This window comes from Zootoca vivipara, chromosome 14 (genome assembly GCF_963506605.1).
Source record: "Zootoca vivipara chromosome 14, rZooViv1.1, whole genome shotgun sequence".
NCBI lineage: Eukaryota > Metazoa > Chordata > Lepidosauria > Squamata > Lacertidae > Zootoca > Zootoca vivipara.
In genome coordinates, this window is record NC_083289.1 from 15,954,826 (window position 1) to 15,967,681 (window position 12,856).

The window sequence follows — 12,856 nt, forward strand, 5'->3', positions numbered from 1 at the left end:
AATGTAGATATATGTGTACATGCAAGGAATTCAAGCTTTCAGATCAGGAATCTTAATGGCAAAGCTAGACATTAAGGGAGGCACAAAATGCCCAATTCCATGTTTGCCTTGTAACACTAATGTGTGACCTTTTATAAAACCTTAGAATTTTAATATTCATTCATGTTTATTTGTTAACAGCATTTATACCCTGCCCTTTAGCCAAAAAAGGATATCCAAGTGGTTTACTAAAAAACAAAACAAAAAACAACAACCAGTTCTGAAGTTGCCTCTGTCCTCAGGCTCACAATCTAAAAAGACATGACACATAAGGGAAAATGGATGGGAGGGAGGAGGGAAAAGCAAGCTCCAACCCAAGTTCTTTAATGCCCCATTCACACTATGCAATTAAAGCAGTATCATGCCGCTTTAAATAGTTGTGGCTTCCCCTAGGGAAACCTGTGAACTGTAGGAGGCCAAGATTGGTTTGGAAAGTCTGTGGCAGTTTTTCATGTCCACTGGCAGAAGAAAACCGAATCTCTTTTGTCATTGATTCAGATAAATAAAGGGAAATGTTTCATAGTTCCATTATTCTTTTTTTTTTTTAATTTTAAAAATAACTTTATTTCTTCTTTTAAAAGGTCGTACAAATAGTAACTCATAGAATAGCAATAATTTACATATAATACTCAAAATCGAAAAGCAAAAAAGATAAAATGATAACAGACAAATCATAAGCACAAGACATACAAAATACAAAATACAAAAAGGAAAAACACAAGAAATAAAAAAAAGAGGGGGGAAAAAAGCAAAGAGAAAAAAAACAAGAAAATAAAAAGAAAAGAAAATACAAATTTGAGGTACCATAAAAAGAAAAGCAATAAAAAGCAACTTCCAGATAATGAGATCGGTTTCCTTTCATCATTCCTATATCATTATGTTTCTTCCTCAATTGTATTTTTAATTTTATTCATTTCCATCTTCCCTGATTTAAATATTTATCTAACAACTTGTTGATTCTATTCTAAGCATATCACCCACTTTGAGCTTAATCCCTCTTTGTGAAAATACTCTATTGCATAACTCCATTCCATTTTTAATTTTTGTTTAGGAGTTTCCCTAATTATTGCTGTTATTCTGGCTAAATTCATGTATTCTACTAATTTTAAATGCCAATCTTCGAGTGATGGAACCTTATCTCCTTTCCAGTTTTTGGCTAGCACTATTCTTGCCGCTGCGCATGCATATAGAAGGATACTTCTCCTATCTTTGGGGGTATTCTCAGGTAGAAGGCTTAGGAGGAAAATCTCGGGGGTTTTTTCGAATGTCCACTTCAGCATTTTTTTTAATTTCTCGTATATGTTGTTCCAAAATATACTCACTTTGCTGCAATTCCACCAGCAATGGAGATAGTCTCCTGCTTCTACTTTACACTTCCAACATCTATCAGATTCCTTTTTGTATATCTTGGCTAGTTTGGTCGGTGTCAAATGCCACCTAAATACCATCTTCCATATATTTTCTTTTATCCCCATACAAGCCGTGAAATTAATATCCTCCCCCCACAATTTGTCCCACTGAGAGCTATAAATCGTTCTTCCAACGTCCTGTGCCCATCTTATCATTACGTGTTTAGTCATCTCGTCTTTCATGTCCCATTCAAGTAAATTTTTGTAAATTTTTGCCAAAGATTTTATGGGGTTATCTAATAGTAATTCCTGTAACTTCCGTAGTTCCGTTATTCTTGTCCCGATTTCTTACGCTGTGGTTTAATTGCAGGTTTATCCCTGAGCCATGGTCCCCTTGCAGCGCTTCCTGCGGCCACGGTGTTCAGACGCGTGATGTGAAGTGCCGTATTTATCTCGCATTTACTCAGACGGAGGTGGAGCTGCCGGACGAAGAGTGCGAAGACACCAAACCGGTGACTGAGCGCAGTTGCCACTTGGAGTCATGTGATGGTGACCCTCTCCTGTTTGTCCCGGAACCTCCACCTTCGGAAGATGCTGAAGATGTTGTCTATGGCTGGGAATACATTGGCTTCACTCCATGCTCTGCTACATGTACTGGAGGTACAGTATTTTGTCTGTCTATGAATGTCGAAAAGATCTTTTTCAAACGTTACAAACAATTGTGCAGGTTGCAAGAAGGGCAAAGCGTGACGAACCAGTTCCCCGTGAATGTAACACTTTCTTCTGAACAACCCCCTGCCCCCCCCCGTCCTTCGATGCATGGAAATCTGGAGCATTGCTCAGTGGTAGAGCACATGCTTTTGCATGAAGGAGGTTCCAGGCTCAATCCCAGCATCTTGCAGGTAGGACTGGGGGGAAGACTGGGGGGAAGCTAGGGATCATGGGAGTTGTAGGCCAAAAACATCTGGAGGGCCGAAGTTGAGGAAGCCTGATCTATGGCCATACACAAAGGGAAGCTCTCTAAACAGATGCCACTGAAGAAAACTCTCTGGAATCAAAAATAGTTTGGCAGGCCGCTTGGAGTACAGCTTTTGCAATCGGTGTGTTTCAACAATAGCATTTTTGTTTATGTGAGATAATACGCTGGGTTTCTAGGTGAATGTTGTACAGTAATGCCATACAAGATTACCCAGCTGTTATGACATATCCTATTGGCTATCAACCATAGATCGTATTTTGATACAGTTTTAAATCGTTGCATGCATACGTTAAAAAATACATATTAAGCTCACCTAGACCTTGATTTCATTTTATCCGCATTTAGAGTTTGGTCAGGGATGACGTTCTGCAAAATTGGTTTTCTGTGTATGTATCTGTGTGCCACTTGAAGAAAACTAAAAACAAGCAGAAAAGCAACCCTCGATCCTCTGAGAAAATGTGTAATGGAGTGAAATGCGCAGGCCAAAAAGGAGTGTGGCCAGCAGCTTATCTAATCCAGCGCTGACCTTCTAGAGGCTCTCTAGGGACTCAGCATTCTTAACTCAGCCTCACTACCTGAAGTTCCATTAACTGGCGATACCTGGGGATTGACCCTTATACATGCAAAACATGCACAGTGCCCCTGAGCTACAGCTCTTTGAAATATATAATCGGCTTGCTCCGATGACCATGGTAAGTGCGTTTTGCTGTTTTCAAGAAACATTGCTGCAGCATTGATGGCACGACATCAAGTGTGGTTGATTTGTTAATGAAGGACGAGGCACCCCTGCCAAAATCTCTTTCCCAAATTGCGGCTTGGGTTGTTCCCTTCGTATGCCATGGGTAATGTCCAGTTCTGACATAATACAATTTTGAATGATTGGGGACAGATGGAAGTGGTTGAGATCCCATTATAAAAATCACTTGTCACTCATACCTAGGAACAAAAACCCTCGCCCATGCTCTAACCAATTACTGAAAGTCATAAAACACACACTACTAACCTGGCCAGGGTGGGGGGATATATTCCAGCCCTGAGTTTTTCCACGGAGTCAGCTAAAAATAAAAACAGGCCTTTTTAGTAACCAACAGAGTGTTGAGAAAAGCCTTCATGATGAATTAGGAGAAGAGGTATTTATGGCAGTAATTGTCTAGAATAAAACTCTGGGTTTTAATGTATCCTACCTGCACAAATAACAAGGCTCTGGGTTTTTATTAGGAAATGCAGTGAAAGTACATAGGTGCTTGAAACCTTGCAAATCTTTTAACAAAAGAGAAATATTGAGCTGTCTTGAAATCAGATTTGTAGCCCCTCTGAAGCCTCTAGGGGAACATGCATTGAGAAGGAAGGAAACAGGTTCCCTGAACTATGACCATTTTCGGTCTTGCGTATCACATTAGAAACCCCCCACTCCCCACCATTCCTCATAGTACCAGTGAAACCTCAGTACCAAAATGAACTTCAGCGCATTTCATTCAGTATGACATTCTTGTTTTATTGGGCTGTACATAGATGAGATTTCCAAGGCAGCTTTGCAGCCTGTGGAACGAACTGTGCCCTTGGTTTTCTGGCAGGGCTTTGTATATAATAAGATGAGGTACACAACTCCAGATACTGTTCTAAACGTTCAGGCCAAGAGACTCGCCACTCAAGGCCATATCAGATATTCTGGTGGCAGGGCTGTGCTCTAATCGCAGAGAAAGCCAAAAAAAATTAGGGACTCTGTTTTAGGATGTGGCATTATTGATTGGTCTGGCTTGGCATTGCCTCAGTGCTCCAGAGTTTCAGATTAAAGGTGGGCAGTTGTGGTTTAATTATAATATAATATTTACTGGATGCCCTCAGTGAAAGGATGGAAGAATTCTGGATTGGAGTTAATTGTATATTGGCAGAGGTACCAGCATGTTGAGAGATGGAGCGAGATTGCAGAGGGGAATTCCGGGTGTCTGCCCGGGGCTAATGGCGTCTCTTTGTTTGGGATGTGGCAAATTATGGCTCCTGTGAGCAGAAACTGAAAATGGAATTGCTGGCCTGTGGAAAACATCAGGGGAAAACATTTCATACAGAACTAAGAAGGCGAAAGTTGAACAGACCAGTGGTTGTGAAAGTAAATGAAAATTATATGAAGGATTAACATCGGACCCAGGTGGCACTGTGGTTAAACCGCTGAGCCTAGGGCTTGCTGATCAGAAGGTCGGCGGTTCGAATCCCTGTGACGGGGTGAGCTCCCGTTGCTTGGTCCCAGCTCCTGCCAACCTAGCAGTTCGAAAGCACGTCAAAATACAAGTAGATAAATAGGAACCGCTACTGTGGGAAGGTAAACGGCGTTTCCATGTGCTGCTCTGGTTTGCCAGAAGCGGCTTTGTCATGCTGGCCACATGACCTGGAAGCTATACGCCGGCTCCCTCGGCCAATAATGCGAGATGAGCGCGCAACCCCAGAGTCGGTCACGACTGGACCTAATGGTCAGGGGTCCCTTTACCTTTACCTTTAACATTGGAATGGCTTATTGATTAATTAAGAAATGCAATGTGATATTAGATTATCAGCACTTCACGGAATTCAGAGCATGGGAAGTCACCCAAAGATATAAAATTCGGCATTTATATTTGGCTTTTTAAAATTGGAATGTTTTAATGTGGTTTGTATTGGATTATTAAATTGGAAAAGTTAATAAATATTATATTAAAAAGGTGGGCCGTTGTTTCTATCCATATCTGGAGTTGCTAGGGATCTAAGGGGGCCTGGGCCCCCACAGTAGTGTGGACATTGGACTCTAGATCCCGTTTGTGGAGTATGCAGAAGACAACTCTGCTTTGTTTGACCCTTTAATGAGTTCTCTTTTTTTTACCTCCTATAAAAACTACGCAAGACACTCTCTGTTAAAGAACAAATAACTTTCTACTTAGTGTCCTTGCAGTTGCAGATTATATATACAATGCAGATAGATGTTTCTGAAGTTGCTAAAACCTATTACATAGATTAAACTGCTACAGACTAACTAACTTGTAACTAGCCTTTATTGGTATACCGTAAGTTAAAACAGTAAAATCATAAAATGATACAAAGTCATCTAAATACATTGATAATCCAAACACATGCAATATATAAAAGACAATATAACAACCATTGAATAAATCACACAATTTTAGATTTAGCTTGGCTAAGTCCTTGAACTGGAGATTAGCCACCTCTGATTTAGATTGTGGCTTGAGAGAATGTGCTTTATACCTGTAACTTTTTCTTAACTGTTCAAGAGACGTTGCTCATGTGTAATTTATCTCATTTATATATATATATAACAATCTAGGGACTCAGGAAGCCATTGCAGTGTGCCTACATGAGCAGACAAAGCAAACTGTCAATGACAGCCTGTGCAACAGCTCAACGAGACCCCCAGCAATGAGCCGCGTTTGCAATACGAGGCTTTGCCCCCCAAGGTAGGACCCTGCATTGTGGAAACCTGTATTTTTTATTTTTTATATTTTATTAGAAGAATTTCATTTACTCAAAAGTTGTGTAAAGAAAGAAAAGGAAAAACATGAAATAAAAGGAAAATGCTGTTACATTTCCATACGTATACAAATGTGTATCGTCTTATTATCCTAATACAGTCATACTTTGGTTGTTGAACGGAATCCATTCCGGAAGTCCGTTTGACTTCCGAAAACATATGACAACCAAGGCACAGCTTTCAATTGGCTGCAGGACCTTCCTGCAGCCAATCGGAAGTTTGGTTTCCAAAGAACGTTCACAAACCAGAATGCTCACTTCCAGGTTTGTGGCGTCCAGGAGCCAAAACCTTCGAGTTGCAAGGCGTTAGGGAGGCAAGGTATGACTGTACAAATTTCTTTATCAATAGCTTCATATATTCTGTTTAAGTTGCTCCAAATATCATTATGTTTACCTGAAGAAAGTCTGCATCCCTAAGCGGCGATCCGTTCATATATTGGCAATATTGTAATGGACACCTGTCTAATAATGCCTGCTTCCAGATAGATCTGTCTGGGATGGCAAAATGAGCCCCCGTTGTGATGGGACCATGAGCTTGCTTTCTGAAGAAAATGCCAACAGGTCCTTTCCCTCTACAGTGAAAATGGCAAAGACCGCCTCTTGAGACAGAGATCTGGCAGGCCCCTCCCCTTATATGCCCTGGGAACAGACTCGACCCAAGTGGAGTCCTCAGCCTGGTCCACTCCCTGGTTCTGGTCCCCAGGAGCCCAAGCGCTGCTGCTGATTGGCTCCTGGGGATTGAAGTGCCCTCATCTCCTGGCTGCAGTTTGCCCAACACACCATGGCTGTGCAGGAGGATACCTGCTCCCCATCCCTGCTTCTCTTGCTGCCTGCAAAAGGTAGCTCAGGAGACACCCCCACCCCCCTCCATGACAGGGCTGAATGCTTCAAGGAGAGGTGCGGTTAAAGCACACCACGTAGATCAACCATTTGGATGGAACACCGTCGGTGGAGCCTCTCTGCACCCACTGGCCACAGAAAGGATCGTGCTGAAATGTTATTAGTTAAGACCAACTCAGCTGTCTTTGGCCCTCTCTCACCTAGTCCCAAACTGCGGCAGAGAGAAGGGAAGCAAGGCTATGCCAGTGCTTCTGCTAAGAGACCAGCACACATACAGTCACCTAGTGCCCGCCATGCTATCAGGGCTATCTTACCTGTTTCCAACCCAGACGGCTGTTAAAAGGACAGTAGCTTGAAGAAGCGGTGTCTGAGCTTGCTTGCTTTCCTCCTCCCTCCCCATCCCTTTTTCCTTGTGTGTTGTGTCTTCTACGTGGCGAGCCTGCGGGTGTGGACTGTCTTACAGCGATCTTTCTCAGCCGAAGCCTTTTCTGATTAGGAAGTGGGATAAAAGATAACATAAAGTTTTAAGTAATTGAATAAAAGTTTTGTGTGTAGTGGAGGGTCAGAGAGAGAGAGAGAGAGAGAGAGAGCGCAACCATTTATGAAACTTCAGTGGAATCCAGTATCAAAGCAACCGCTTCTGCCTCATCCTTCCTAGCATTGCTTACTGAGTGTGCTCTTTGGATAATCTCTCGGAACAGGTGGCAGGTGCGTCCCTGGAGGCAGTGTTCTGCCACTTGCGGTGTTGGCATCCAGACAAGAGAGGTGCGTTGCCAGCAACCTGGAGGATCAGTTCTTGGGCCCGAAAACTGCAAAGACAAAAAGCCCCACTCTTTGCAAGCCTGCAACCAGATTGACTGCCCCCCAGTTTGGCACGTTGAAGAATGGCAACAGGTATGATGGGCTTGCTAAATAAACAAGAGGCTTGAGGCAGGGATGGAGAGCTCAGGGTCCTCCAGATGTTGCTGAGCTCCAGCTCTCATCGGCCTCAGCCAGTATGGCCAACGGCCAGGGATGGTGGGAGTTGTCCAACTACATCCGGAGGGAGACATGTTTCCCTTTCCCTGACTTAGAGTAACCTCTCAGCGGAGCTAATGCTCAATTTTTAATTCACGGGCTGCTGACAGAGCAAAGTTTCTGGAACAGAAGTGTATTCATTCCTCGCTTTTTCAGCAAATGATCTTTCTAGATGAAATGAATTATGTGGATTTCAGAGGCCTTCCTGGGTGAAAGCCACAGTCATTAGGCCAGTTTCGCATAAACAACAGATGAAACGGTCAACCTGTTGCTGGGCTGTACTGATTCAGGCCAAGATACAGGATCACATAACTTGAATGCTTACAAAAAAATAAATAAAAATGCCTTCATCTTTGTACTCTGAAAGAACAGGCCTGTAGCTTGCAGGCCTTGGATCCAACTTCTTCTTCAAAGGTCCAAGTGTCCACAGCGGTCAACAGTTTAGATCACTGTAAAGCGCTGTTTGCGCGGTCAGGCAGAGTCCCCCAAAACCCCAAGCAGCCCCCGAGCAGAAGAATGACACCAGACAACGTTCTATGGGATTAAAATTGGCCACAACTTTATTAAGATTCAGATGTAGGAAGACTTTGGCTCAGGCATTGGGCATTTATCCTTCTCAGCCCCCAGCCAGGGGTCTGGGTAATTTCCGGGTTATCCAGCATATGTGGGGGTTGGGCTAGCTCTGGAGAACATATGTTCAAGCAGATAGCCCGCTCCCCTTTTCGTTGCCGCTGGAGGGGGAGGGCAATGACGACCTCTGGGCATATGGTCAATGCCTCCCCCCTAGACCCCATTTTCGGGAACCCTGGAATCGCCACCGCAATGGGGGCAGGGAGGTCACCTCCCCCACGCCACCCCCCTTCTGGTAAATGACTAAAGGATTCCGCCCAAGGCCTGCACCCACCGAAGTTGTGACGAATTGCTACGGGAAAGGCGAAACCTGCCAATGCAGGGAAAGTCCTTTCCGGCCCTTCAACAGCGGCCTTGTCGTAGCAGCGCCTGCGTGCGTGCTCGCCTGCGGAAGATAAAAGGGTTTAACCTGTAATGTAAGCAATAATTTTGGGAGTGGAGGGTGGGAAAGCTCTGGAGTTGTCGGCTGCTACCCAGGCATGTCTCGCCTTCTGCTGTGTGCACTGGATGGTTACCTTCTCCTACCTGGCCAACCCCCCCTGGCAACACCTCCCCCAGCTGGATTGGATGGCTGGCTGTGTGGGCGGAGACCACAGGTATCCAGCCCAGGAAGGTGGTGCCAGCCTCCGAACTGCTAAGGGCCGTCCAGGGGTTCCCAGGGGCTGCATGCGACCGTGCAAAATGTGCACCCCTTTTTATATGGGGAATGGTCATTGTGGGGCTACCCTTGAAGGCAGTCCGGGCACTGAAGCTCAGGCAGTATGTAATTGCTGGAGCGCTGAATGGCACATTGAAACAGAGTTATAAAACATCCATCCATCCATTCATTCATTGCATTTCTATCCCACTTTTCACCAAAAGCAGTTTTCACATTGCCAGAAACTGTTCTGGGTGTCTATACACTATCAATGCTGACTTGTAGAGTTTCTTTCGAACTCCTGAAAGACACTTTGGTTGACAAATCATATTTTGTAATGTATTATTGGAGTGATCCATATCCCAATCTCCTTTGCTGCCGTTGTATTTGTTGTCGCCGTTACCTGTAAGGAAAAGACAATCTGTAAGAAGTTCCTAAAATGAAAGGGAAGGTTCTGTGCATAGGCCTAATGTCTATTAGTCTCCTTCTGCTTAGTGTTCCCACACGTGCGGAGGAGGAACCCAGAATCGCAAAGTGACTTGCCAGCAGTTGCTGATGGATGGGAGCTTTCTGAAACTCGCCGACGAGAGGTGCCACGAATCCAGATTGTCCACTCAGAAACCCTGTGCAAAAATGGACTGCCCTCCACAGCTGATTGTGGGAGAATGGTCTAGGGTGAGGATCTTTAAATAAGAATTGGCCTATATCTGCCTTCCTTCCCCAGCCCTCTCCATTCAAGGTGGGATCTCTGCTAGATGCCTTCTGATGCACCCCTTTCTCAGTTAACATGAACAGCCCTCCTACAGGCTGCAAGTGCACACAAATTACTACCTGTTTGTAGCACAGAAGTACCATGTGGTATTTTCCTCAATAAGGAATCATTAATGCTCGTTCTCAACATGCTACTTTCAATCCGGATTGAGTGCTCGTATTTGGGCAATCCTTGGTTACTTGAGAATGTGTTTGAAACCCTCTCCTTGCTTAGATTACGTGTTTGAAAACCCTCCTCTTGCAGTCTCGGAATATATGCCCACTCACAATCTAATGGTGCAGACACATGGCTGGGACCGCCTGCCACCTGTTTTTGAATGAACACACTGTGGAGTAAGGCAGAATGGCTCTGCAGTATGCTTTCCTTTTCTGAATGTCAGCCGTTTCTTGTGCTTTCCTGGAGCAAGAAATATGCAGTAGGTCTGGATTGTGTGTGTGGACTAGGCCGAAGAAAAGAACTCGGTCTCCATTGATTCTAGAATAAAATGTGGAGTGTGCACAGCCTTATGTCAAGTTGGCACATGTGGGACAGGACCATTTGCTTTGTTTCTTTTGCAGTGCTCTGTGAGCTGTGGTGTCGGGACGCAAAGGAGGAAGGCTACCTGCCAGAAACTCACAGCCAAAGGCCAGCATGTTGCATTAAACAGATCTATGTGTGGCGACCTCCCGGTGCCCCCACTGTCAAAGCCATGTCACATGAGTGCCTGCAACAGTAAGTGGCACATTTTCCCAGGTTGCTTGGGAGAAAAGAGCCCTGGTTTATTATTATTACCATTCTGTGTGTAGGCTATGCTTTACAAACAGAAACACATCTATATATTTTATTTTTAAAGGTGTTTTTGCATACAAGACTAATTGCATTCATCCATAACAATTTCACTATCTTTATAGGGGTTCTTCCAACTCCCAGATCCCCCCCACCTTCCCACCCTTTCCCCAATTTCCAATATTTATTTCTTCTCTTTTCTGCGACTAAATACTTTTATCCAGTCTATAAAACCTCCTTTTCAGTACCTTTTTATCGAATTATATTGCAAGTGCTAATCCAATCCTGCTAATGTTTTTAAATGTTTGCAATGCTCCTTCATATATTCTATAAAATTAATCCATTCATTTCTTCTTCTTCTTTTGTCTTCTTGATGTCTAATCTTCCCAGTCAATTTTGCCATTTCCATAGTCCATCAGCTTCAATATCCATTCTTCTTTCCATGGGGTTCTTCCTACCTTCAAACCCTGGACATACGGCATATAACATTCTTGCAGCTGTTGTCGCATACATAAATAGGACCTTTTTTCCTTGCAGGTTCTCTTCCCCTAAAAAGCCTCAAATTTTTTAATGAAACTTATTTTAAACATTTTTTGATCTCATTATAAATCATTTCCCAAAAGGCTTTTGCTGACTTACAGGTCCACAAACAGCAACACATCTATACCTAGGTGGAGTCCAAATTGCCTGCACACATGAGTATCCTTTCCATATTTGATCTTCCATATGCAGTTGTAGAGAGTCAGCATTTGACAATATCTGGCTGCAGTCATGCAGCAGCAGCAGACTTCAGTCACTTTGATATCAGTGTTAACTTTTTTCTTTTTTTCTTTGCCCTCTGAAAGACAGCCTAAATTTGCATTTACAGTCATACCTCAAGTTGCTTTTGCTTCACGTTGCGTTTTTTCAGGTGACGAATGTGGCAAACCTGGAAGTGTTTACTTCCGGGTTCGCCGCTTCGTGCGTGCGCAAGAGCTCTCTATCGCGGCACGCACAGAAGCGACGCTCTACTTACAGACTTTTCGGGGTGCAAACGGCACCCCGGAACGGATCGTGTCCGTAAGTAGAGGTACCACTGTATGCACACATACTGTAAATTAGCACATGCAGATTTTGTACAAATTTGTGTCATGTCTTTCAAGGGCTTAGTAACGCTCCTGTTTCGGATGGCAGGCAGGGGGGACTCGGAAAGGTTTTTTGAGGTGGGCAGGCTAGTAATTGTTCTCCAGTTCAGATCTGTGCTTGAGCAGAATTTGGAGACTTTTACAAGCCCCTGAAGTTAATTTCCAAGCCTGGCTCAGCAGAACTTGGCTGCTGTTCTACTGTGTATAGCCCAATCTTATATATATTTGCCCAGCCTTGAGTCCTGTATCCCCAATTAAGTGTGCATAAGATTGCAGCCTTAGCATTGTTATTAGAGTGTTCCAGTGTGCATAGGAGACAGAAGAAGCCTGCCTCTCTCTCTCTCTCCCTTGTTGCCAGAAGTCTTGAAAAGGGTGTCTGCACTTTGCTTTGTACGGTTGCTTTTGAAAGCGCCTGCGAGGGTGGTAAGTGTACATGTAAAATAATAACAAATTAGGCATCTGACTGGTCTTTTGTGCAAACACATCCCGACTACAGTCTTGAATGTGCTTGCTCTGGCAGCCGCAGAGCCCTGCTGAGGTCAGTGGGGCTCTGCCAGCATAAGCACATTTAGAATTGCAGCCACTGTGTCTGCTTGTGAAAAAAAAATCCTGAAGTGTCATTACCTTGCATATGTATAATTCCCCAAACTAAATCCGTGTATTCCTTTCATGCTTTAAAAGAAGGTGAGAGGGCTTTAATATCAATGACTTAATATTAGAGAGAACTTGGCAAAAACTGTATTGTACACAAGCTCCAGGATCCGAGCCAAATCAGGAGGTGTTTTTATTTTTATTTTTACTCCCCCGTCTCCTCCATGCCATATCATCATCTCCTTTTGAGAGCTCGCGTAGTTTCAAAAGTACTTTGGCACCAAGTATGAACTCAGCAGGGAGCTGTAGCCAATCAAGGTGAAAGGAAGTGCTTTTTCCACACAATGCCATCGTTCAATGATGGAACTCAGTGCTGCAGGATGTGGTGGTGGCCACCTGCTTGGAGAGCTGTAAAGAAAGCGTAGATAGCAGCTGCTAGCTATGATGGCTCAATAGAACCTCCTTATTCAGAATAACTTCATTTCCTGGGAATAAAACAGCCATGAGGGAGGGCTCTCACCTACACTTGTAGGCTTCTCAGCAGCATCCTCACTGACCACTGTTGGAAATAGATTGTCACCCCAGGTGTGGTGCAATAGG

General features: G+C 43.9%; 1 protein-coding gene across 4 annotated transcripts in view; it reads left to right on the plus strand.

Moving 5' to 3' along the window:
• ADAMTSL3 (ADAMTS like 3) overlaps window positions 1–12,856 on the plus strand; it is a 280,228-nt gene that overhangs the window by 218,750 nt on the left and 48,622 nt on the right. For all 4 annotated transcript variants that reach the window (XM_060282649.1, XM_060282651.1, XM_060282648.1 and 1 more), the window contains 5 exons: window positions 1,759–2,048; window positions 5,678–5,807; window positions 7,422–7,614; window positions 9,500–9,679; window positions 10,334–10,487. In XM_060282649.1, coding sequence (XP_060138632.1) covers window positions 1,759–2,048; window positions 5,678–5,807; window positions 7,422–7,614; window positions 9,500–9,679; window positions 10,334–10,487 — 947 coding nt within the window. The remainder of the gene's footprint in view (window positions 1–1,758; window positions 2,049–5,677; window positions 5,808–7,421; window positions 7,615–9,499; window positions 9,680–10,333; window positions 10,488–12,856) is intronic.